General features: G+C 42.2%; 1 protein-coding gene across 4 annotated transcripts in view; it reads left to right on the top strand.

Moving 5' to 3' along the window:
* The window catches only part of RNFT2 (ring finger protein, transmembrane 2), a 65,687-nt gene extending 44,549 nt beyond the window's left edge, over positions 1 to 21,138 (top strand). For 2 of the 4 annotated variants that reach the window (XM_029571146.1, XM_029571145.1), the window contains exons 7-10: positions 12,437 to 12,586; positions 14,419 to 14,484; positions 16,642 to 16,743; positions 19,879 to 21,138. In XM_029571146.1, the coding sequence (XP_029427006.1) occupies positions 12,437 to 12,586; positions 14,419 to 14,484; positions 16,642 to 16,743; positions 19,879 to 20,013 (453 nt within the window). In that variant the 3' untranslated portion in view covers positions 20,014 to 21,138. Of the gene's footprint in view, positions 1 to 12,436; positions 12,587 to 14,418; positions 14,485 to 15,369; positions 16,744 to 19,878 lie in introns of all 4 variants that reach the window. The other 2 variants (XR_003851922.1, XR_003851921.1) reach the window with 2 other exon arrangements.
* Positions 21,139 to 27,250: the final 6,112 nt, after the last annotated feature.

Raw genomic sequence — 27,250 nt, 5'->3', positions numbered from 1 at the left:
TAAACGTGCAAGGAAAGGCTTGTGCTTTTGTTCAAGCATTAGTCCTTGGAGCAAGGGCCAGGCAACTCCTTTTTTTTTTTTTTTATACAGGGTTTATTCTTTTTTTCCTTGTGTAATTTTCTCTGTAGAATTATTTTCCCCTTCAAGTAGTTGCAGGATATTGTGTTCTTGGGCAAAAGATGCTCTTTTTTTTTTTTTTTAATTTGCTCTAAGTGACTTGATTAGGGTGGGAGATGGGATTAGAATACCAATCTCCTTGTTTCACGGAAAATACAGAGCGGGCAACTTGCTAGAAGATTCCCTATGTATTCATCTGCTCAGAAAAATGTATGGCTTATCATAAACGAACCTCGAAGGGACATCACTTGATATTTTTTCATCATGGGCTTAGAAAGATGTAGACCAAACCGATTTGAGAAGCCTGCAATTTCTGTGTATCTGTTGAGCGTCGCGTGCCTCTCTTTTTTTTTTTTTCTCTGTTTCACAGCCATGCGCCACACCTGTGCCATATAAGGATCTTATACTAGTAAGTTTTCCAGGCTGCTAACATTCACATGAAGGGGAGAATTCCCTCCACAGCTTTTGTTTTCAATATTCCGTGCCTGGCGTTGGTCCCCAGGCTCCAGCACGGTCCCCTGCCTCGTTCCCCGGGGCTCTGGCAGAGCGCACTTTTTTTTTTCTTTTTTTTTCTTTTCTTGTTTTGTTTTTCTCGCATTCCCTCCTTGGCAAGCTGCACTGTGGCCTTAAGTACCCCCCAGGACCTCCCAAAGCGCAGTTTCTTAATGTAGGGGTGTGGGTGTGTGTGTGTGTGTGTGTATGTGTGTTTATTTTTGTGCTTCTGAATTCCACACCCACCAAGCTGTTGCCTCAGGAAAGGAAGGAATCTGTCAGTGCCCGGGCAGGAGAGGCTGCCAGCCTCTGGAGCACCACATGGCCGCTGTGCTTTAATTTACCCTAATTTATTTTCCGCGGAAACTGATTCCTTCGTTAGTGCAGCAGAATGAAGAAAATGCAGTGCTGGAGGGGGGAGGGGGCCGAGGAAGGCTGAATCCTGCCACCTTCCCCCCAGCCAGGAGAAAATTAAGGTCACAGCTGCTATAAAATACGTGTGCCACCTCTGCTGGGACCTGACAGTACCTTTTCCTGATTCTTCTTTATTTTTAATACGTTTTCTGCTTGAATGGTTATAGTACAAAGAAATAGATATGGCAGTTCTTAAATATATATTACTACAGGCCCCCCTTTAACTATTACCGTATTAGGGACTTTTGTTTTCAGTTTTTAGTTTATTTCCCCTAGGAATTTATCACTGTTTATTTCAACAAGATCTAAAATGGGAGAAATCAGTGGGAGAAAACTCATTTGTCATTTTTCTGGGTAAATATTTTTGCTTTTGAGTAATAAATGCTGATAAATCCCTGGGGAAAAACCAAAATAACTGAAAACAAGGGTCCCTGTCTATTATATGCCTATCCATGCCCCTCTTTTCTATTTTCTTTTCCCATCATTGTTGTCTCTTGCAAGTTCCCCCACTGAGAGGGCAATAGAGGCCGGGGATGACCTACCGGTGGGGGCAAATTTAAAGGGCAGTGCTCGGAGCAGAGTGAGAGGCTGAGTAAAAGGACATGGAGGCAGGTGCCTAAGAGTTGGTTTAAGTAACAGAATCTTAAAAGAGGGGAGAGAGGACAAAACTACCCAACTTGGCTAAAGTGTCTGTATGGTCAAGCATGTATGGCGTGTGCAGCCTTAGCTTTTTGAGCAGTGTAGATTGGATCGGCTGGGCAGTGGGGTCCTCGTCGGCCGTCATCTGCTGCATCGCTGAGCAACACTCTCTATGATCTGATTCTTGATCGGCGTCTGTGTAAGAAAGATTGTGACATCGCTAGAGGAGCTGGGCAGGGGATGGGAAAGGCTGGCCTGGGAGAGTTTTTTTGTTAGATTATAGAAATCTTCAGTTATCGGCGATTCCTCGTGCAGTTGAACAAGTGAGGTCTATTTAAATACCTGCCCTCTGGCACAAGAAGTGGTTGTGTTATGTCAAACACCAGTGCTAGCAAAGTTCTTTAGAGAAATCATTTGCCAGTTGGAATGAAACTACCACTTTTTCTGTGGAGAAACTCTCTCCCTAGTGGATGCTGCAGTCTCACCCTCTTCCAGCCTTACCTTGTCATACCTTACTCTGCAAATACTTACAGTTTGGGGTAGCGGGTCACTGCAGCTCTCATTCTTCTTGTCATGGGTCAGGCGAGGTTGAAAAACTGTAGCGCTCGGACTCCTCACAGAAAAGGAAAAGAAGGGACTGAGGGGCTATTTGTTGTGTGTGGGTTTTTTTTTTGTTTGTTTGGTTTTTTTTTAGGACCTTGAGGTGCAGATTGGGGGGGGGAAAGCCAGACTCCAGCTGGGGACTGTGGCATTGCACTGGGAATGAAACTGGACGGAGTAGCTACATAGTAAATGATGGCAAATAAAGACCAAAATGGCCCATCCAATCTGCCCAGCAAGGAAAAGTAAGCTTGCCGCTCTGTGCGGCTTACCTCATGCCTCCTGTTCAGGGTTGTAATTGCCAACCTATGTAAGTTACTTAACCCCCACCTCTGCCATGGGCATTCTGGAAAGCACAGTGAAGTCATTCCACTGCTGTTTTGGGACCAACCTTCGCTCCATGCAGGTTACCTCGGTGCTTTATTACCACAGGGTACCTGCAGTGCTTCATGAGCCTCCTCATCCTTATCCATTGCAGTACTAGGAAGAAGGCTGGGGGTCAGCCTCGAGAGCAGAAGGGGGAGAGGTGATAGGAAGTGCAAATCAACGGTACCTTAGGCCATGGGATAGCCAGGTTGGTGTCAACAGGCTACAACTCGATAGATACCAGCTAGGTCAGTGGTGGTGTGTATACTCTTCAGCAAGACAGATGAGGAGTGATATCCTGTGAGTGGTCAAGCTTTATTGCTGGCAGCTCTGTGAACAGTACTAACTGGGCAAATTGGATGAGTCAATTGGTTGTTTTTTTTTTGGTTTTTTTCCTGTTGTCCTTGAACACTGATTTTCAAAAAATTTTTTTTCTAAGCATTGTCAGGACTAGGTTTATAAATCTAACATGGGGAGATACTTGCTGTATGCCCTAAGCTTTCCCTGCTTTTCTGCAGCCCTTTGATGGTTGCTGGAGGAGGAAAAACCCGCACTGCTGGACCAGATGTGTGGTGGCGGCGGCAGCATTAGAGTTCCTGATTTCTGTGTCCTTGGAAAGCAAGGGTGCTGCTAGCGTGACATGCCCAGTCCGCATCGCGGCCTGAGGCTGTGGCTACCACCGTTCCTCATGTGATTGCCTTCTGAGCTATTGAAAGAAGTCTGTTTTGGATAAGGCTTCCCATCCAGCTCTCTCCCAGTCAAGCGGACTTCAGAGGAGTCCTGTTTGACTATGAGAGAGTGGGCAGGGGAGTCTTTTAAATAGAAATTCATGAATGCCACTTGCAGCAATACGTAGAGGGCATGGAGTGCATGCTTCATGTATGTAGCACGCGTGCATTCCTGTAGAGCAGAAGGCAGATCACAAGGTGGAGGGAGTTAATAATAGAAAACCTGGGGTTTGTGTCTTGGTCTCATGTTTACCATCGCTTTTCTGTGTGCAGTTAGATTGTTTACAGCTTTGAGCACAGAGGCGGGGGGAGGAGGTCATTTTTCAACAGGTACCGGGTCGCTATGGACACTGATGACCATGAATAGGGCACATCAGGGATAAGTTTCTGCCCCGTTCCCCTCTCTTCACCCTTTATGATAGAAACATTTTGTCCGTAGACATTAATACAAGCTGTAGTCAAGCTCCTGCTTGTATGGAAGACCTTTTCAGGGTGATGAGGAGGAAGAGCAGTATGTGATTAGCGGGGCTGGATGGGAGGCGGCTGGCTGAGAAAGTAAGTGACAGTCCATTCATTAACAATCCCTGAACCTTTGGCACTGGTGCCAGAGATGCAGGTTCTTATTGTAATGAAGTGTGGATCTGGGCTTGAAAGGCAGAAATGCTGATTTAGTAAATTGTGTGCATTTAGCATTCCAAATTGTTTGCTGCTACAGTTTTTTTTTTTTGTGATGTGCTGCCTCGAGGGATTAAAAGGAAGGGGGGGGGGGGGTGGAGAGACTGAGAGAGAGAGAGAAAAAGGAGGAAAACAGGCCTTCTAGCACTAAGAGTGTGACCTCACTCCTCGTCCCGAGGGGAACATGAGATCATAAGAATGCCAAAGCTCTGAACGATTAGGTATTTTTTTTTTCCCAGGCAACCAGAATAGAGGCATGAGAGCCTGTGGAATGATCTCATCCTCGCAGGGCTGGGATTGGGGGGGGGGGGGGAGGGAGGGAGGGGCAGGAGGAGCAGATTGTCTTGGGTGGCTGCGAAGGGCCCATCTCCGACTCCTGGCCAGAGGTGATTAGCGAACACAGTCTGTGATGGCATCACTGAATGTTACCATGGCAATGCACTGCCAAGCCGTGATGGCTTTTATTATTGTATCAGTCATCTGAGCATAAGAAGCTTACAAAGGGGGTTAGTGACTGAGCAGGGGGATCAGATTTAATGGACCTTATAGAGGAGGGTCATTACTGATGATGAGGGGGCTCCAAGTAGAATTAATCTCCCTTCCACCTTGCAAAATCCTCAAGAGCAGGATTCTTTAGCAGTCTGTTTAATTGTATCTGTACCTGCAGGGCTTTTAATCTTCTCTGGCTGTCTCACATATCCAGCACAAACTAAAGTGGGAGAACAGCGCCTTTCAGTGTGTTATCAATGCAATATATATGCTTTGGTACATGTAATGGCGTCCATATTCAGCGTATCTGGTTAACTTGTACCAAGTATTCAACGGTGCAAGGCAGCCACGGAGCATAACTGGCTATCTCAAAGTTATCTAAGTAAGTTTATCTGATTACTTTTTGATTGCTCTCATGCAGTCCTAAAATTAGCCAGGAACTTAATTGGATAATGTTGAATGTATTTATTTATTTATTTTAAATATTTCTAGCCTGCTCATAACAAAGAGCCTTGTGCTGGGCAGGTTCCAAATAAACAATCATAAATTAAAAACAGACAAACACACAATTGACACACACAATATATACCTCTCTTGTAACACAAACCTATAATTTTCATCAATGAAAAGCTTCATTAAAAAGATATGTTTTTAGGTCTTTATGAAAGGTCTTTAAAACAGAATAAGTTTTAAGGTCAGGGGATAAATCGTTCCATAAAACTGGCCCAATAACTGAAAAGGCTCTGCTTCAAGTTTTAGCCAAGTGGGCCCATTTTACCGTTGGAATAATTAGCCGTCCTTGGCTAGCAGCCCACAGTGTTCATGAGGAAACATAAGGGATACATACTTTTGACAGACTAAAAGGCGTAATCCCATAAACTAATTTATGAACCAGATTTAAAATCTTAAATTTCACTCTCTGTTGTATGGGAAGCCAATGCAGAGCCTTCAGTAAGCACATGACATGATCCCACTGATGACTCCATGACAAAAAGCTGGCCACAGAATTTTGTAATACTTGGATGACTTGTAAGTGTAATTTAGGTAGGCAAACAGAGAGAGAATTAAAGTAATCCACTGTTGATAATATAAAATGAATCCAGATAACTTTGCTCCATTCTTGAACACTTCCAGATTGTCCCAGACTTAGCCAGCTAACTATTTAGTCGGATAAATCAGGGGTGCTGAAACTGGCAGGATTTTCAGGTCCTACGGTGTGTCTGGCTAAGTCTGGCAGAAGCCGGTGATGCATTTTAAGGTATCACATCGCACTACCACAGATTGTACAACAAATTTCATCATTTATGCTATCGTTTGCCTCTTCTGAAGATTTATATCGGAAGAATAACCAGATCCATCCGGACCCATCTAATAGAGCACGAAAGTTGCAATTTTGGATATATAAGCTACCACGGTAACATGGACTTAATGAGGAATTGGGCTGGTATTCACTAATTTAGATGTACAGTAGCTTCATTTGAAACAATTCACATTGTGCTTTTATGTTCTTTAATTGATTTTGTGTTCTTGGTATGCATCATGTGGTATAATGGATGGTAAATTTTTGAGTTAAGTCTATACACAAGCTTAGTCCGGATTGGCTTGTTTCTAGGTAATTCACGACTACAAATTACGTCATTCCAAGATGCCAGCGAGCATCTGAATGAACTTGAGCAATAGAAACATCATCCCTTGTTTTAATGTAGCTCAGCTGTACTGTTCTAAAAGATTTTAGGAGAGGTGAGAAAACAAGATGGCGCCCTGAGAGGGTGTACCTTCGTTTGCTCCAGTTCCAAGATTTCTTTTGAAGCCTTAGTGCGATATTTCTTCATTCTTTATGCCTCATAAGAGGAAAAGTAAAGTCCGGGTCTTTCCACCCGACCCGGACATTGCTGCCGGACAGCGATTGATATCCGACTTCGCCCTTCAACCACCGCAATCGAGGGCTTCAGTCCCCGCTGGAGAGCAGGCGAGAGGAGAGCCATACTCTCCTGGGGAACTTTCTCTGAGCCCTCCTGACCCCAGAACGCCGGTGAGAACTTTGCCCCTAACAGTCGACGGAGGAGATGAGTCGCATTCCAATGACATCATCGGGCGAAATCTACTGGGTGGCCCAGACGCCGACAGAGCAGGTGGAGAGGAAGGAGGTACTCTGAAACCTCAAGGGTCTGAAGTGCCGAGAGAAGGAGGAGAAACAGCAGCAGACATCCCCAGAACAACGGGAGAACCAGGCGATGTCACCGGATTGGGGTAAGAAACCTCTCCCAGCAATTAACCAAACCGGCGGTAATAACTCTCGATAACATCTGGGAACTTATGGCGAGGATGTCTTCAAAGCTAGATAATCAAACCCTGAAGCTGGATGAAATAGCCGCTAAGCTTGGGGTATTGGAACGGGACACAAATCAAAAATTTGATGAGCATTAAAATTTATTTTTTTTTTTTAATTCTTTATTTATGGGTTTTCAAAATAATTACAAGAATATATCTTGACTGAAATTACAGAAAATGTCAACAAAGAAAAATATTTTTCCATAATACATATATCATATATAATGGATAACCTAACATTCATTAGTTCTTTCATAGGAAATTAAAGGGGGGGGGGAGATACCCAAAGGAAAATAAGAGAAGACATTATTGAAATACACATTATATATTTAAACCGGCATTAGGTGTTCTCACATATCTTTACCTCCTAATACTCATGTTATGGCCCTTCCATCTAAAAACTTTCTCAGTTGGTCTGGCATAAAGAAAACATATAGATTTCCAGAATATTTTACAATACATCTACATGGAAAACGAAGGGCAAAGCTAGCCCCTTTGGCCAAAACCTCCGGGCGCATAGCTAAAAAAGACCGACGTTGTTGGGTGGGACGTGAGAGATCAGGATAAACCCTCACTGCCCCCCCCATGAAATCATTATTCATATTCTGGAAAAAAGCTTTCATTAGGAAATTTTTTTCTTCCTCTGTATAGAATTGAACAAAAAGGGTAGCCCTTTCAATGATTTCCATTTCAGAATTCTCCAAAAATTGTGTCAAGTTATTGGAAACTTCTCCTCTCTCTCCTATGGCAATCTGAGAACTACTTCTGAAAAAGAAGAGTTTTTTCACTGTAGGAATCTTAGTTGATTCAATCTTGAGGGTCTCCGTTGCAAAACGCTTGAAAGTCACCAAACTTGGCTCCCCCATAACTCTTGGGAAATTGACCAATCTTAACATTTGCACAACGCAAATAATTTTCAACAGACTCCAGCCTCCTTTGAGAAGTTATACAATCCTTCATTATTGAGGAATTAAGGGACTGAGTTTGATTGATTTTAGTAGTTAAATCTTGAGTGCATGTTAAGTGGTCTTGTTTCAATTGCAAGTGTTCTTTTTCCACAGTTCCCATTTTATTTTCAAATTTGCTGATCAACTGGGACTGAGTATTCAGAGTCCGGGCCATAGTAGCCATAAGTTCCCAAATGGCTTCAAGAGTAATGACTTCTGGCTTTTTAAACTCCAGGGGTTGCAGGATATTTCCCCCCAATTGCTCCTGTTGGTTTTCTCTAGCTGTTCCCAGAGAATCTCCATTCTTATCCTCGTCCCCCAATATCCTCGAGAAGCCTTCACATACCTCCAACAGGTGGGGGGAGGGGAACCCTGTTCCAATCCGGTCAGAAAATCCCTCACGTTGATCTCCCGCGGCACCCTCAGCGTCCGGGTTTTCAACTCCTCTGTCCGGTCGGAAGGGAGAGCTGCTCAGAAGTCCCCGGGGTTCTGGTGGGCTCAGAGATATCTCGCCAGGCGATATTGCCGCTTCTCTCGGCTTCACCGCAGCGGCGTTACGAGCTTCCACATTCGGGGACACCGACGCGAACTCGGTGATATATCGTTGCCCCGCCGGGCTGGGAAGGCTTGGAGGGTATACCCTTACCCTGCCTTTACGCTTGTGTGGCATTTTAAAAGTTTTAATAGAATTCAGAAACAGTTTAATAGGGAAAAAAACAAGCGATCTGCGGAGCAACTCTGTTCAGCGTCTCATGCCGGCGGCCATCTTGGCTCCTCCCCTGAGCCCATTTGCACAGCAAGATAATTCTTTAAAGAAAATTAAGGAAGATATAAAAAGCCTCCAAAATGCCAATGCTACAATGGTCTTAGAAAGAATTTCATCTTTAAGAAGGCTGGAGTCAATTGAAAATTACATGAGACACTTAAATCTAAGACTTTTAAACTTTCCTATTGTATCGGGGGAAATACCCTTCTTATCTTTCAAAAAGTATGCAGTGGAGGTCTTAAAGATTCCCCAGGAAGAGGTACCAGCTATAAAAAAAAACAAACCTCTTTTTCCTGCCTAAAAGAAGCAGCACACTGTTAGTATTTCCTTCCTGACCAGATCTTCAGAATCTGACTGATTATTTGGAAAATTCAAATGATGAAATAATGGATCGTGTGGTGCTCTTTGTTTCTTTTTTTGATGAAGCAGCTGTTTCTCTGATTATGAAGAATTATTTTAAAAATATAAATGTCTTATTTTGTGGGGGTCTTGTTCGTGTATACCCAGACCTAGCTAAGTCTACGCAGCAGCGTAGAAAAGAATTCCTACTTATGAGAGCTGAGACCTTAGCATTAGGGGGTAGCTTTAAATTACGCTATCCCTGTAAATGCATTATTCAACTGGCCAGAAATACTTATGTTTTCTTTTTACCAGACCAGTTGAGGGGTTTCTTAACTGGCAGGAGACCTCCCGATGAGGAATAAGGGGTTGATGTAATAAAGGGGATGGCTAAGGGCTCCTATATTTGTAAATGTTTCCTATTATATACTCCTCATAAAGTTTCTTTTCTCTCCTGATTTCCTATGTAATAAGAGATTTTTGAAATAGGAATGAATGGATTTTCTTGAGTTAAATGGGCTAGTTTAGCCTTAGATTATGTGATTATAATATCTCTGTAATTTCTAATACAAATGTTTGTTTGTATATTGGTTAAAAAGCTGATAAATAAAAAATTAAAAAAAAAGATTTTATTTGCAATATAGAAAAAATATTAAAACATTGGCTTCAAAAGTGAATTTAAAAAAATAAGAAAGACAAATGATTATAAAAATGCTATACTGTGAGTATTTTGTATGAAGTCTCCCTTTTTGACCCTAGTTTAATTTTAGTTTACTTAATGCCAGTCTGCAGGCAAAGGCCACACCCAATGCATATTACATTGGGCCTAATAACATATAGAATAGCTATACAAATATAACATTATAAGTTACAAAAATTGCTACTACATTCTGACCTTTTAAGTGTTATCAATGCCGGATGCATTCCTTTGGCAAATGCTTGCTTTTTCAGTGTTATCAATGCAATGTTTAGTCCTTGTTCAGTAATTGGTGGGCAGTAGGAGATAGCGGAGAGGAGTGAAGATGGGGGGGCTGGAGGAATTATTTTTTTACATGTGCTTTTTAAGTAAATTGTATTTATTGCAGCGAGTGCAGGTATGATGATCCCCATCTTAAGCATATTTTTTTGGAAAGGAAGGCTACAAATAAGAGTGGATAAATAAATCAAGCAACAGGCAGGAGGGGTCCAAATTACAAAATACATCTATAGTAGCAGAAAACAGAGGGCAATGCAATTCAGCACAAGACAGACTAGTAACACTGCATCAATATGTCAAGGAGGCAATTTTTAAAAAATGTGCTTGTGGCTTTGTACCCATGGGCTTGCAAACAGCTTTTCAAAGGGAAACTTCCCGCAGAGTTTTCCTTTTGAAATTCGAGGGCTGGCCAGCGCCATGGGGCCTTTTGTATACATGGACTTTGCAAAGTCCATGCCATAAAGCTCACACTGGAATTTCAAAATGAATTCCCCCATGCACTGCTTGCCAGCCTCTCCTGTTTGTGACACAAGTAAAAGTACCCACGGAGGGGCACGACAATTTTCAGACACCAGTTTTACTCTGTTAATTGCTTTATCTGCGTGAAATTCTTTGGAAATTGTCCTCCGAGTTTCACTTTTCCTTATAAAAAAAAAAAACAATGGAGCCTAATTCAGGTGCAGAAAAAAAAAAAGAGAAAGTTTGAACATACCCATGATCCCACTTTTCAACTAGTCAGACCAGTCCAGACCAACGGGTTATGCACACCAGCCAGCAGAGGGAAATAGAGAACAACAGGTTCGCTGATGTCATTCCTTCCGAGCTAGCAGCAGCCTGCCAGTATTCTCTTTTTCCAGCAGATGGTAGGCAAGGTTCCTGTGCTGTTGGACTGAGGCCTAGAGGTCTCGTATATATTCCAAGATCCAGTCCTTTTTGTTCCAAGAAGGGAATAAGGACCAATCCACAGGTTCTATCTCCTTTAGAACAGCGTAATGAGTACTTGGGGAGGGAGGGAGGGCCTATCTCCGGTACCAGAGACAGGCAACAGTCTTCTCTATTTTATCAGAGATGGGCCCAGATTATGACTGGAAATTATTTAAAAAAAAAAAAAAAGACTACTCCCTGGAATTAGCGCGTTCCGTTTCTGACACTTTAATGGTTTCCCTTTTGTCACTGAGTCTGGAAGGGAGGCTGTGGAGTCTACAGAGATTTCTCAACTTGAAACTGTAATTCTGGCACTAAAAGGTCAGGAAAGCCTAGGATGCTACTGCATTTACTTTGTGGTCCCAAAGAAAGAAGGGTCCTTCACTCCATTCTGGACCTGAAGTAGGTCAATGACGTCTTGAAAGTTGCCCACTTCAGGATGGAAACCTTACAATCAGTAATTATAGTGGTGCAGAAAGGAGAATTTCTGACCTCTTCGGACTTAATGGATATTTATCTTAACATTCCAGTCCAGAAAAATCACCAGCACTTCCTTCGATTTGCAGTGCTGGGGCAGCATTTTCTGTTTCAGGTTAGCAACAGCCCCAAGGGTCTTTCTCAAAGCCGATAGAAACATAGAAACAATTACAAAATAACATCCTCTGATTATACAATTATAAACACTTTCTTTAAACACTAGGCATTATCTTAAAAAGGCTGGAAATACATTAAGACCTCCTAATAGACTCTACCAGCAAATACATGCCTTCATGGGCTTTTTAAAGGGGAATAAAGGATTAAATGGGTGATTACAGCAGCTTGTATGGACTCCAGTACCCCATTGCCAAGGCAGATGCAGGCTCATTCCACAAGGGCATAGGCTACTTCATGGCAGAGTTGTGGTTCGTCTCTTCTTTGCAGATCTGTAAAACGGCAATTTGGTTTTCCTTGCAGACTTCTCTGAGCATTACCATCTGGATATCAGGGTTAAAGAGGAAGACATTCTCACCTTGGCAGTTGTGAGGGGTTCGAGCAGCATCCTAAAATCCCATTGGTCTGGACTGGTTTGACTGGATGAAGAGGAAGGTTAAATTATGCTGCTGGTATCCTCACTATCTTCCTACCTTGTATGTCTTGCTGAAGATGTTTTTTGCAGGCACATAAGCAGAATTAGAAGCTTGATGAATATATATAATTTTTATTTTATTTATGTTCCACTTTTCAGGCACTTTAAAGCAGATTGCATTTAGATACTTCACTACTGATAAGTGTTTTCTTATTTTACTGTTCGAAATGCTTCCTTTGCTTCTACTTTCTGATTCTTCTGGAAGTTCATTGTTTGAAAAAAAAATAAAGGATAGAACCGGTAATATTGTTTAATTGTAGATTGTGTTAAAGTTGTCGACAGCTTGTAACAGAAATACTGGCAGGCTGATGTCAGCACGGAGGTATATGAGTGATATCAGCGACCCCGTTGAACTTTGTCTCCATCTGCTGGTTGGAATGCTTAACCTGTTGGTCTGGACTGGTCTTACTGTATTCAAGGAAAGGAAATTATCAAGAATGAAGTAAGTTCACATTTTTAAATGTGTATAAACTGGAAAATATTTTTCAAGATGATTGTGTTTTTCAGGGAAAATTTTACCTGTTGGTTGAAGAGCTGAGTCAGCTGTTTCGCACCCTTGTCCCAATTCGGCTGTGGTATAAGTACATTGTGGGGGATGACCCCTCCAGCAGCTATTTTCTGGGTGGGATTCTGATCATACTATACAGTCTCTGCAAGGTGAGTCTTTGTCTTCAGGACAGTGGAGAAAGCTTTGCACAACTTTTGTAATGAGAACAGGCATTTTTCTGTTAATACCACGGCATTCTAGATGGGGCAAGCTGAGATATAGTGGTTAGAGTGGTGGCAGACTCCTGTCCTCAAGTGGGTCTGGTTTTTAAGATATCCATAACAAATATACATGAGATACATTTGCATGCACATTTATCTCAGGCAGTGCATGCATATTTGTTATGGATAGCATGAAAACCAGATCTGTTTGTGGCTCTTGTGGACTGGAGTTGGCCACCCCAGGGTTAGAGCATTGACCTAAGAGTCAGATGAACTCCTGGGATAGAAGTTCAATATTGATACTCTTTTTGACCGTGGGCCAATCACTTTCCCTCCTTGCGCTTCACTTGTCAGACTGTAACAGGATAATAGCAACTAATGGTAATGTTTTACTTTGTCATCTTCTGCGCTGCCAGATCCTTGACACCAAAGGTGGCTGCATGTATGTTTCAGATGTTTTATTCAGTATATTAAGATAAAGTGTGGGGAAAAGAGGATCTACAAATGGAAATTAGCATCAGTGAGCAGACGTGTCCTTGACATAGTGGCATCTTTAAGACGGCAACTTTCAAGCTATGCACATTTGGAAAAAGACCACATGCACTTTTTACCCCAGTTTTCAAAGGGAAAGTGTCACTTTGAATCTTGTTGTGGCTACAAAGTACACTCGGTCACTTGGGCCTACATTTTGTGTGGGTATGCTCATTTTAGAAAAGTATGCATGAAGATTTGAAAATGCCATCTGCATGCATGCTTTTTCTCTCCCTAACTGTAAATGCCTCCTCTCAATGATAAAAGACTTTTAGCCTCATTGAGGTAGGGCAATGTTTGTTTAGACAGCCAATTAATGAGAGTAAAATGCTTAGAACGTGGACCTATAAAGGACAAAGAAATGAAGAGGGAGGGAAGGAGGCTCAGTAGGAATATGAGATTCCTAGAATATCTTGTGCAGTAACGCAATCGCAGCATGCTTGGGACAGATAGAGAGGGTAAACGCAGGGGTGAGAGGTCTGCTAAAAGACATGCAGAGTCTGGGTGGTGCTTTATGTATGGGAACTTTTATGCCAGTCTACCCAGAATGATAGTGGACCAACTAGAGAAGATTATAAAACTGACTTGGAAAAAACAGCGATCTTCTGCAGGCCGGCCGAGCTTGTACAGCATGGGAGATATCCTTAGCTAAAGCAGTGCAAACTGGGCAGGCTAACTGGGCTTTTCTGCCTTCACTAGCCCCGTTGCCCACCTTCTCTGGGGCCCATAACTAATGAGGGCAGAGGAGAGAAGGTACTGATCTGAAATTAGCTTTGCCCTATCCAAGGCGGCAGCAGCAGATGTGTGACATAGAGGGACGACTTATTTTGAAACCCATCCTTTTTTTCATCATGACCTGATAAGGTAACGATACATAGCCTGAGGCTCAGGAGTCACGTGTAGGGTTTGAGGGTCCTCGGTGTATTGCTGTCCTGTAGCTTAACGTCTTAAAAGCACGGGTGTAGTTTTATTGATACATAAACATTAAAATGATATAAAAAGAATATATTACCAGAAAATGGCTCTTTGAGATTTGGCTAATGTGGTGATAGTCGGAAAGATTGAGAAAAACCTCATTTAAAAATGATTTAAAAATACTTCTAAAAGAGTTCCTTTTGCTGACTCCATTGTCTGATATGCCTGTTGGCTCCATTGCTTGAAGAACTAGAGACAGTTCCATTGCATCTTGCTTGACCGTTCTTTTGTGCCCATTGATTCTGTTTTGCAATGCGCCTGTCTTCTCATTGCAGTCTTTTGATATTTGCGGTCGCATTGGAGGTGTGAGGAAAGCCCTGAAGATCATCTGCAGTTCTCAGGTGAGTTGGGGGCGAAGCCTCAGTGGAGAGTAAGATCATGCAGTCGGCTGGAAGGTGCAGGAATCAACCAAGCAGATTATGGAGATTGACTGGAGATGGACCATGTTTAGAATCATGTCCTGCTTATTCACCTGCTGCTTTACATCCTACATCTTTTTCAGCGGGTTTTCTGAGCATGGATTAGGAGAGAAAGTGTGTGTGTGTGTGTGTGTGTGGAAGGGGGGTTCCTAGACACCGTCCACAAATATGTGCTAGGAAGGAGAAGGTGGCAGTAAGTGAAGTCCAGTGAATTCCATGTCCCATCCTTTCCATTCCTTAGAACATAATGGACTGAAGTTCTTCAGATTTTTTTTTCCTGATCACTGGATCACCTTGAAGAAATAATCACCCAAACTTGTATAGTTTTAAAAAGGTTGAAGTGACAGAAGGAGCCCCGCAGCTTTGTTTCTTTATTTATGCAGAGATACTAAATAGGGTGCGCATTGTGCCCCGCCTTCTCAGATCCCAAAGGTGCTGGAGCAGCACAGATCTGCTTGACTTTGGTATCCTGGGCAGATTCCACAGCACTGAGAGAGCTTCACAAGATACTTGTTTCCATCTTCATTGTTGTTAAGCTAGAAGATATTTGCAGGCATCACTCTGTTTCAGTAGATGATCCTTTCACTCTGCAGACCTACTCTCTACCCATGTTTCTTCTTACTGGTTTTAAGTATGAAACTTATGTATGGTTTTGTGTTCACTGTAAACCGATGCGATGTGCGAACGGTCATCGGTATAAAAGAAACGTTAAATAAATAAATAAATAAAATAAATAAAACTTGAAATCCTGACTTCCTGCAGACAGGTAGTTAGCCGTTGAAAGGCTATAAATGTTTGTGTTTCCAGAAGGATGCAAGGGTGTGCTGGAGAGCGCCCTCAAGAGGATGATGCAGTGATGATCGCAGGCATGAATTACTAGAAGAGGTTGAAGAAGCTGAAATGTTACTGATCAATAATATTTGTGATTGACAAGGAGTTATCATATCCATGCCACACAGAGCAGTAACTTCCAGTAGTAACGTAAATATTCACAACTGCTAAAACCATCAATGGTTGCAGGGATTTGCAAAATGAGTGTCTAAGACATTCAGGAGAAAGCTGAACGTGTTGAAAAAAATAATTTTTTTTGGCTACAAACATTGAGGACAGCATTGAAAATGGTTTATCTGATTAAGTACTGGACTTAGCCAGACAAACCGCAGGTTTTAAAATCCCACCATTCGGGCCACGCTGGACTTAGCCAGCTAACATTTTATCTGGCTAAAAAGTTAGCAAGATAAATCCAGGGTAGGACCAGTTATCTGACCAAGTTAGCCAGATAAACACTGACATGTCTAGATAACATTAGCACTGCCAGAGAGCAGTTCTAAAGTTAGCCATATAAATGTATCCGCTGAATATGTAAGTAAAATTAGCCGGATAAATACGCAAGCTTGAGTGGTGGCTGAAAATGAACTTCTCTGTATGTATCTGCCCCAGAGAGATTATCATCTAAATCCTTGTTATTTTGACACACTGTCACTTTTAGGTGAACTGAGACGTATGGAAATACAGTTTATGATTTTCCTAAAGTCAGACAGGGAGGCAGTAGCAGAGTCAGGACTGGATCTGTAGGTCCTATTCTTGTGTTTTAACGGCCAGGGACCGATCCAGCTCCTTCCCTACTATATTAAACTCCTTCCTTTCTAATCCACACATCCTCTCGTGCAAGCTCATATTGCCTTTCTTCCAGAGGGCCCTTTGGGGAAAGGAAGAGACTGGGGAGGGGATGGCCAGAGAAATATGGATTTAGCATGCAAAATATTGTATTGCGTGTAGAGAACAGTAAGCCTAGCCCTGTGCATGGTGAGGGGGAAGTGCTAGGAAGGGCCCTTTCCTCTTAATCTCATGAGACATTTTTTTGATGTCCATGCAACTCCTATGGTGTCAATTTAACATCTCACAGAATGAATCCGGTGTGTAGGAATATCTTGTTGAATATAAATGTTGGTTTCTCCCATGTGAGAAACAGCTCAGTGATTTGTTACAGTTTGTGCAGCCCATGTCTCTGGAGCCACTTGTACATGTGTGTTTGTGTCTCTGTCTCTTGCCTCCTGTGTGATTGCCACTCCTGGACAGAGCTATGGTGTTCGTGCTACCAGCCAGCAGTGTGCTGAAGCAGGTGATATCTGTGCCATATGCCAGGCGGACTTCAAGGAGCCTTTGGCCCTGATGTGCCAGGTAAGAGCCCAGATCAGAAGATGTTGTCTGAAGCAGGATGGGATGGTGGCAGGAGGCATGTTTTGAGGTGAATTTTATGACTTCTCACTTGTCTCTTTTGGTAAGTGTGAAGCAGTAGGGCCGCCCATGTGTCAAAATTGAAATTTATAGTGAGTTGGAAAATAGAGCATACAGAGTAAAGAAGGAGAACCACACGCATGCCTTTTTCTAAAGTGGTCTACTTTTCTTAAAAAAAAAAAATAGCTACAATGTAATTTCTTGTGATCTGAGATAATAGCCTCTGTTCTCCGCCTCGCCATAAGCAGGGCCGTTGGTGTTCAGGGACACTAGGAGTGGGGGAGGTGAGGGAGGAGAAAGAAGAGGCCTGTCAGTTTATTGTAATTTCATTATAAAAGATCACATTAGAAAAAGCAGCCTAAGAGGTTCTAATCTCTTCCTGTAGGCGAGGGTATCCTTGTGGTAAACTTTTAATTTTGCAGTGAGTTTGGAGGCACTGATAACAGCATGTTAAGTAGTTTTGATTGTTGAACTCGCTGCTCGGAGTGCAGTGCCAGCCAATCAACCCTTTCCATTCCTCAGCATTCCGAGGGCACTGCTAGCCAATCAGAACGTCCCTTATTCCTCGGCATTCTGCACATTCCCACAGGAACCCCTGTCTCTCCCCCATCACTTTGGGTAGAATTGCTTGCAGCCTGTTACCTTGTGCTGTTCTGCACCTTTCTTCTATTGATATAAAGTGGGAGAGATCCCTCAGTATTCCTGATATTGTAACCATTCCTGAACATGTTTGAAGTGTAGCTAATCAGCACTTTCCGGCTTGTAGCCTCTTGTACTAACAAATATATAAAGAAAAATCAGAGTTTCAGAAATGAATATGGCTGTGAGTGGGTAATACATCTTTTAAATAAATTTAAAATAAATAACTAAATACATTTCAGAATATCTAGAAGGCTGTCTAGGGTTATCTTAAGAGTCTTTACCGTTACTCTGCTAGTCCTTGGCCTTAATCCATACAAGCCCCAGGAGTGCTAGTATCCATAACACACAGTGTTGCCTGTCACATTGCACTTTCCTTTACTGTACACTTCAAATTTCAACCTGGGGACAAAAATGTGCATCCTGGGAATCTATTTTTGTGTCTGGTCTAATCTTGCTGCTGTCTGGATGTACTGTTTCTGTACTGAATGTACAGTATACTTTGTTCCAGTAATAAAAAAAAAATAATAAATTTTTTTAAAGCATTGCTTCTAATGCTTTCTGCTTTCATGAAAGGCGTTTTCAGGTGATGCAAGTTGCCTGGTACAACTGAAACCTTTGATTTGCCTGTGTGGCTATTCAAATCTTTTTGAAAAACATCTCTGTTTTTATACACTTTGCTCTTGTACAGAGGGACATACAGTGCCAAAGTTCCTGCTGTGTTCCCTTAATGTAACTTCTTACCATTTCTATAGCATTTCAAGGCTTTTGTAGTTGTTGTTCATCCAGAGGTGATGGTGGTGGTGGTGGGCATACAATAAGAAAAAGCCTTTGCTATCTTGGCGATATCAGAGAAAGGAAAGCACATTCTGAGTGTCCTAGTCACTGGGTTACATGGCTGAAATAGAGTTTTAAAAAAAAATCATTTGGACCAGTTAACTGAGCAGATGGTCCACGCAGGCCACATAACAACCATACGAAGGCAGTCTGCATGCAGAGCTGTTAGAACTGATGAATTTCCACCCACTGTGAAATAAAATGTCTCGTCCTGCATTGTAAACAGATTCTGGGATTGAAGACATATAGTAATATTAAAAAAAAAAGAAAAAGTTTATCAATCCATTACAGAATGCTGAAGGTCTCAGACTGGAAACCAAAGGTGGCCCAAGTGAAACGAGTCTGTGCTCTCCATCCAGCTCCAGCAAACTAAGCAGAATTGTTCGAATCACAGCCCATGTCAGATTCCTGCAAATGTGTAAATTCTGCTGAACCCCTTGTCACGGGTTCTGGCAAGGACAATGCGAGAGGCTTAATAAACCCTTTTTTAAAATAAGATTGTACACTCAGGGTTAGAATCTGGTTTTCTTACTAAGCTTTTGGTTTGTTTACCCGGAGTACCTATTACATTAAAAAAAAAAATATTCCTTTTTATTTTCCGTTGTATAGTTTGACCTGCACGTTTGGTTTGTTAAAACTTCTCATAGTCTTAGGTATGTCCACAAGAGGTGATATTCCTAGCACTGGACTTGTCGTATAACACACATGGGAGTAGAGTTGGCTCACTGGTTAGAGTAATGGGCTCAATCAGGAGACCAGGGGTCAAATCTGACTTCTCTTTTTGACCTTGGGCAAATAATCTTAACCTTTGCTTCAGGCACCGATTTTGATTGGTGGAGGTCCATATTCAAATGCCATCTAGACGGATAACACAATAGTTGTCCATCTAAATGGCTTACCCAGCTATATTCAGCACATATATCCAGCTAACTAGCCCAGCAATTCAGTGGCTGAATATGGACACTAGGGTTTTGTATCTCAACGCACAATTAAGCTCTGGAATTTGTTGCCAGAGGATGTGGTTAGTGCAGTTAGTGTAGATGGGTTCAAAAAAGGTTTGGATAAGTTCTTGGAGGGAGAAGTTCATTAACTGCTATTAATCAAGTTTACTTAGGGAATAGCCACTGCTATTAATTGCATCAGTAGCATGGGATCTTCTTGGTGTTTGGGTAATTGCCAGGTTCTTGTTTGGCCTCTGTTGGAAACAGGATGCTGGGCTTGATGGATCCTTGGTCTGACCCAGCATGGCAATTTCTTATGTTCTTAAATCTGTCGTAAAGTATGCTAGTTTCAGGCTCTCTATAAACCCGAAATAAAATAAAACATCTATAGGATCTTTGCAGCTGAGGAACTGATTTACCTGAGTGTTTTTTTCCCCTGGATATAGAAAGGGGGGGAAAAAAACCCCTTCGGAATGTATGAAAATAAAATATGGGGAGAAAATAAGTCCCCCTTTGCACAGTGGAGTAATCCATTGTCCCTGCAAGAGATCCCAATCATGCAGCTGTATGGAGGATATGTTTAATCAGCTTGTTGGGTGTCTCCTGCTTCCCGTGACATCATTGTTCTAGGTGTAACCAGACTCTTTCTTTGTCCCCACAGCACGTGTTCTGTGAAGAGTGCTTGTGCCTGTGGTTCGACAGGGAGAGGACCTGTCCACTCTGCCGTGCCGTTGCCGTGGAATCGTTGCGCCTCTGGAGGGACGGCACCACCTCAGCCCACTTTCAGGTTTATTAACCCCCCAAGCACAAAACGAAAGGATTTGCCTGGGGGGGGGACCCCCAAGAGAGGAAGGCGGGTTATGAGAGACCATGAAAGTCTTTTTTATTTCTTTTCTTTTTTTTATCTGGATTGGAGGAGTGACAGGTCAGCCGTAGTCCTCCCTTCACCAACACCATGGGCAGCACAGGTTGTTGCTGCCTTAGCAGAATAGTTTTTGCTTTGGACCTAAATTCTTACCACAAAGAGAGGACCCCCTTGAATAGTGAGGACAGCCTCAGAAGTTTAGTGGTGTGAGTACCTTTGGCATATGTGCACCTTTTCATCCAGTGCAAATGTCAGCACTTTTGACATGCATTTATTAGGGAAGCTGATGAAAGAGAGTCTGAAAAGTCCCTTTTATAAATTGGCATTTTTTTTGTGCCCCTCTGCAGTATTCTTCATCTAATCTGTCATGGGGGCATATAAGGTCCACCTTCAGATCTCCAGCAGTTGACTTTGTAATAACTGTCTTGGCTTCCTTTTCTGATTTTCATCTTGATTATGCTGAAAACCTGTCCTGTATACTCAGGATGATTTTACCAATAAATGAAGTGTTGAAGAAATCATCCTTTAACAGAGTGATGCCATGTCTCGCTGTTATTTATTTAGCATGTCCACTCAGCCTTTGGCCTCTGCTGGGAATTCCTATTAGTGCCAAATGTGATGTTGGAATTTTATGATATAAATTTCTAAGCCCTGGAAACTGGACAGAGACCACCATCTACCAAATGACTTTCAGATGGTAAAAACGTTTTGTTACTACAGATCTGTGCTGGAATTTAGCTTTTTTATTTTTTTTATCCTCCGTTTCATATGAAGACACTTGTCAGATCATACTGATGTGTATGTTGCTCCTTGTAACTTGTGAACAGCTGCAGCTAATTCATCTGCATTATACAGTTTCAGTTTTCAAACTTGGAGGGCACAGGAATGGGTCAAAGTTGAGAATGCCTTGTCTTGAAGAGTTTCATATTATGTACTTGTCTATTGTTCCTTGTTTTTTATGAATGTTTTTTTCTTGTAACCCATGTAGATCTGTGGATACTGCAGGCTATAAGTGCCTAAATAAATAAATCAATAAGAAATGCATTGCAACTAGAACCGAAGCTAGATAGAATGCTGCTTCTTCTACTTGTGCTTTCTTGTATTCAGATTTGCAAAAGATGGGGTGTTTTGTGCTGCTTATAACTTGCCTCTGCCCCAGAAAGCCCACAGCAGATACTGAAACAACCTCCAGCTTAAAAATCAATCAGTAATTACCAGCCAGTTTGGAGCAATTGCATTCAGCAGATTCCTTTTCAAACTGCAGTCTATATGAGAACAGCAACTTGGCATATGTTAGGCCTGTTGTATTCTCTTAGCATGTGATTTATCTCCACTGCAAAGCTAGGACAGGCAACTCTCTCTCTCTCTCTCTTTAGAATTGCACCATCTTCCCCAGATGTTCCCCTGTCTGGACCCATTCTAAACATAGGCGAGAGCTGTGACAGGTCCATTCACAGCCTTGCTGGTCTGGGAGGGTGTCTGTGTCTGTTTGTATGTGCGCGTGCATGTGGGAGCCTGTGTGTGGTTTTGTGAACTTGTGTGCACTTCCGTCTGCTTCTGAGCACCTGCATGCACTAAGATTAGCTTGTGTGTGTGCAAGGTTGTAGGACTTTGCATGCGCCCTTGTGTGTGCCTATGCCTGCCTGTTCTTGGGTTTGGAAGCATGAGAAACGGGTTTGCAGTCAGAGCATATTATCAAACATTACTCTGCATTGCATGGGTTGTCTGGTCAATAACAGCCTGTGTGTGTGTGTGTGTGTGTGTGTAACTATCTGTGTGAGTCTCTGGGTGCTGGTGCATCTGCTTGTGTGGGGGAATGTGCCTGTGTGTTTTTGTGACAGTGCTTTGCAGACAGAGCATATTGTCTTTGCATGTCTCACTGTTACGGGATATACATAGATAGATATAGATGTAGAAATACAATTTCAAGGCACAATTAATTGTAGGGAACAATTGCTGCAGAAAAAGCATGGACGTTTCAAAAGTTGTAAGTGGCAATACACAGCTTGGTGGCTCTTGAAACATGGGGTCCTCAGTAGGGAAGGCAATAGCATGATGAGTCAGGAAATCCAGGTAACTCCTATGAAGGCAACATGGTGAAGGTTAAACATCAATGAGTAACTATAAGTAAGTAACAGTAGGGGCTCCAAGTAATGCCAAGGAAGACAGCAGTAAATGTTCACTCAGGGGTGTGGCCTTCCCCCATAAGAGTGCCTTAGGGTTGCAGACCCTTCCCAACTTCCTCTCAATTGAGGACAAAATAATGTGACTCCCACATTTGCAAAGCCTCTTTGCAGTACCTCATATTACCTAAGGTAAGCAGTCATGGTAACTATGTAACTGCACAATATTTTTGCATATTATTAACTTTGTACATAGCATGATACCAAGTGCGATGTATGTGTACTCATTTTGGTATGTTGCCTTCCCTCTGTTTTTTCCCATTTTTGATGCAAACTTATTTGCGTTGTTTATTTGATTATCAAGCACCTGCATATAGAAGACATCCATTTAAGACTTCGACTCTGCACTTGCTCCTTGTGCTGCTGGAGAATGGGAACAAGATTCTCCCACATATTACACTACAGTGACACCTGCTAATCAACTCAGGTGCACATTTGTACCAGGCTGTTTGTGGGAACCGTGATCTGTGTGTCTCACCTGGAGGAATGACACAGTGATAGGGCTTAATCGAAGAGAAGTTCGCTGGAATGAATGAAGGACCCTTAGTTCCTTAGCTTTGAACCTATTTCTGCTCTCTACCTGCCCCTCCCCCCCCCCCTTCCATGCTTTAGGGCTGATGCAAAACAATGCCGAGTACAGTGTTTAACCTGCGGTTGGACGCATGTTTTGGAGGCACATGCACATTGCACAGCCCCTTACGCTATAAGGGGATTAGTGCGTCCAATGTGCTGCAAAACTAATAGCGCTCAGCACATGCAAATGCATGTTGATGAGGCTGTTATTCACATATGAAGAAAAAAAATGTGCGCCAGACCTGTGCATTTTTACGGTTAGAAATTAACGCCTGCCCAGAGCAGGCATTAATTTCTGAGCACCCCAAAAAGTTGTACAGAAAAGCAAAAAATACTGCTTTTCTGAACATTCTCCGACTTACTAATCGTGGCAATATTAAGTCAGAGGAGCCAAAAGTAAAAAAAAAATAAAATAAAAGTGTCGGTGGTCAAGTTAGGGAAACAGATGCTCGTAAAATTCAGCATCCGCTTTCCTAAGCCACGGACCTCTGACCTCTCCTTGGCAGCATGACCCCTAATTTAAATATTGCCTGGCGCTCCCAGGGGAGATGGCTTGGCACGTATTAGGAAAGCGGGCACTCAACACCGAGCGCTGCCTTTTGGTGCATTTTTATTGCATCTGCCCCTGTATAAATAGAAGAGAGCAGAACTGTGGCAAGTCTCAGTGGTGTTGGATACCTAAGAGGCTACTGAGGCTACTCCTGTTTTACAAAAATATACAGCACAGCAAAAAAAAAAAAAAGACTTTACTGACCAGTACACAATCACTTTTTCTCTTTAATAAACTTTATAAATATTTACAGAGAATCTCCAAAGTATGAAATTGTTGTACAAAAGAGGCAGAAAGGTAATGTTCAATTCAAAACGAGCTGTAGCTTATTTCAATCAAATTGTGAGCGAGCTTAGTAAGGAAATTGGTAGGCCTTGCTGTCCTATGCTTATTGGTTAAGGATTTCTACCATAGGCATAAAATGGAAAAAAAACCCATCTTTGCTAATCTGCTCTGTTGAATGTAAAGCTGTTCTGTTGGGGGATGGGTTAGGGATATACAGCACCTAAACTGAAGTAATGTTACTGTGAGCATGACCTGTATTGCTTGAGCTTGGAGGAAGAGAGGAGGAATAAAAGCAGGGAAGCCCTGGAGAGGTAAACCTACACCTGAACTATCTTTAAGGACCCAAGAGTACAGAAGTAGTGCTCAGGCAGCATTTTCAAGAGATTTCATTTTGCACACCAAAACCACTGGTTTTCTGTATTGCTAGGCTTCCTGCTGTCATCAAAGCAGAACTGAAAGTTCTTCCCTGCTGGCTCAGATGCAGAATTTTGATGCAGGTCGCAAGTTCTATAAGGTGCTGCATGGCTTCTAGCAGAACGTATTGCCAGTTGCACTGCTGGGTTGTACAGAAACCTAGACTATGATGGCAGTTCATAGACTGCAAGTTCCATGGCATCTGTCCCTTTTTCCTTTCTGTTGCAGTACCAAAGGTCCTACGTGATCTCCAGATGCATCCATACTTCCCATCTACTCTTTTGGGCTTATCCCAGATTTTCCTGAATTCCAGCACTGTTTTGCCTCCATTATTACTAGTGTTTTTTCTAGGTTGCAGTGTTGGTAATTCATATTTTGGCAACAGGGTTGTTATTGCAGTGCTCAGCAGTTCAGACCCTGCGTGACTGGGCTTGCAATTCACTACTGTTGCATAACTGGTAATGCAGTATGTTACTGGATGGTACAGCTGGCATTCCTGGGCTGTATTTATGCAATTCACAGCTATGCCTTGCTGGACAGCAACTGCTACTGCCATGCTTTGCTGAGCTGCATTCATGGCACTGTGATACACTACTTAATTAGCACTGCAAGATATTACTGGACTGTCTGGCTAGTACGGAAGTATTCTGGAGCCTTAGGTCACAGAACTTTGTCTGGTGCCTCTTACAGAGCTGGAGAGATGGCTCATTAGCGAGCTGAGGAATTTAATGCTTGGAAGCAGAGAAGAGCAATTGTTAGCAGCACTACTCTGGTAGGGATGGTGGTTAAAAACAGAATTTTGACTGCTGCAACTAAGGATCATGTAACCCTGAAAGCCTCACTTAAGGAGATGAGTTCCCGTAACTTTTGCTGCTGGTGGGTACAAGGGGACTTTCATAAATAGAAACTTTGGTTAGGTTAGGTTGGCCATGTCCAAACATACAAAATACTTGGGATCAGCTTTCTCCAAAAGTCTCTTACATTTTATGCCCAGGTTGTAAATCCTTAAGACTGATATGTCTTGAAAATCCTGTTCTTTAAATTGTTACAAAATGACCCACATTCATTATACAGTACAGTTTCAGCAGTTTGTTCAAATAGCTTCTGTATATAATTATTAGTATAATAACTGAGAAAGGAGCCCTGTATGCAAATGGACATGAAACAGTTCATGTGTAAGTAAGCATAGCTGGGGCAAGGGAGTGAAAAGGTTGTGTACCCTGTGCTCTTGTGGTGAGTAAATCTGAAGCCGTACCAGACCTCATAACTCTCAAAGCAATAGTTAGACCTTTTACAAAGTCATTGCTGTGTTATGGCTGATCCGTTAGAGAAGCACTCAACCTTTTTACAGTGTCACTTTGCCATGATAAAAGAAATAATCCCTTTTTCAAAGTCACTGCTGTGTCATGGCAGATATTTCAATTTAGCATTCTAAGCAGTGTACTGGATTACATTATAGAAGGGAGATAGCAGACAGGAGTCCTTTCTAAAAAGCAAAGTTGTGTGTGATTATAATCACTGCTTATAAGGAACAGTACCCATCCCTTGTTATGACATACATATGCAGGATACAGGATGCACACTTGCAATTCTTTGCGGCATGGGCTGTTCTGAAGATATTGTAATCACCTCCATATCCAGCATCTCCACATATGCTGAGTCCCAAAGCGATTACATTTTCAGATGATGCAAAACTATTCAAAGTAGTCATAACAAAAGCAGACTGAGGAACTGCAGAAGGGCCTTGCAAGACTAGGGAATGTGACATCTACCTGGCAGATGAAATATAATGTAGACCAGTGAAAACTGATACACACAAAGGAAAAATGATCCAAATTATAGGTACACAATGCTAGATTTTGTAGTAGGAGAAATCACCCAGAAAAAGGTTCTCACAGTCATTGGGGACAATATGTTGAAATACTCAGTGAGCAGCGATGGTCAACAGAAGCAAACAGAACATTAGGAATAAAACTGTGAATATCATAATGCTACAATCATGCCTTAAGTATTGTGTGTACTTCCAGTTGCTCTATCCCATGCCTTTCACATTAAGGTGACTGAAGAGCCAACAGTGAAGCTGACGTGCAGCAAGGGCTAACACAGAAGGATCTCAAACTTGCCTTTCTCTAAGCATTCTTTAATCCTCTGCTTCTGAGTCTTATGCTAATGGCTTTGTAGGTGCTTACTAACAGTTTTCTTTAAAAGGAAGGGTTTCTGCTTAAAACTAGTGTGGGAACTTTACTCTTGCAAGCTCTTGCGCACATTCAGCACTGTAGTTTATTTTTATGATCACTTGACTCTAGGAATCCATTGGGCATGAATGTAGTAAATAAAAGTCATGGCCTTTGTCTGCATTTTTTGGTGCTTTGATACAGAGCTAGAGCCTTTGTGCAAAACACTCTATTTTTGCTGTAAATAAAATATAACTATGAAGATGAGGGGAAATGTTCTAATGCTTAGTTAGCTACAGCTGAATTAAATTTTTTTTTTTTAATCTTCCTTTTGATTAGAGTCTGAAGGTTGCAGTTTCACTGCTTCCATGAAAGTCAGGACTACAAATCCCATCATGCAGGGGGATGTAAGTAGTAAAAAAAAAAAAAAAAAAAAAAAAAATGAAAAGCTGATTGGGGACACCTTTTCCCAGTGGCCTCCAGCCATCTGCTGACCATGCCATTGTTTCTTTAACCTGAATGGTGGGAGGACAACATGTGGTATCCTTGGAGCTCTGCTTCTCTGGTTACTAGGGTCTCTCCTCACTGTGCCATTGTGTAACCTGTAATATCCAATTCAAATAATTTTAGTGGTGTGACAGTTTTTTTACTGACACGTTGCCAAAGTGATACATAAAGACTGTGATCTCACTCTCCTGTTCCCTCGGATCTGAGAGAAGCTTGCTATACTTAGGCTTCACCTCAGCCTTGACATTGACTACAAAACTGAGCAGTGCTTATGGCTGCTTGCTCATCAGGCCATGCCAGCTCCTAACAGTGCTATATTGCAATGAGGATGGGGGCCAGTGTGCAGTGATGTGTCAGTCCTTTTCCTTGCTAGAAAAAAATGTTCACAGCTAGTAATCCTGTGGGGAAAAATAATACCCCTAATGCATAAATGAAGGGGCATCATAGAAACAGATATTTCAAGTACTTGGAAAAGACACCTT

This window comes from Rhinatrema bivittatum, chromosome 11, assembly GCF_901001135.1.
Source record: "Rhinatrema bivittatum chromosome 11, aRhiBiv1.1, whole genome shotgun sequence".
Lineage (NCBI taxonomy): Eukaryota > Metazoa > Chordata > Amphibia > Gymnophiona > Rhinatrematidae > Rhinatrema > Rhinatrema bivittatum.
The sequence above is the reverse complement of the archived record's forward strand: the minus strand, read 5'-3'. Positions and strand labels throughout refer to the sequence as shown.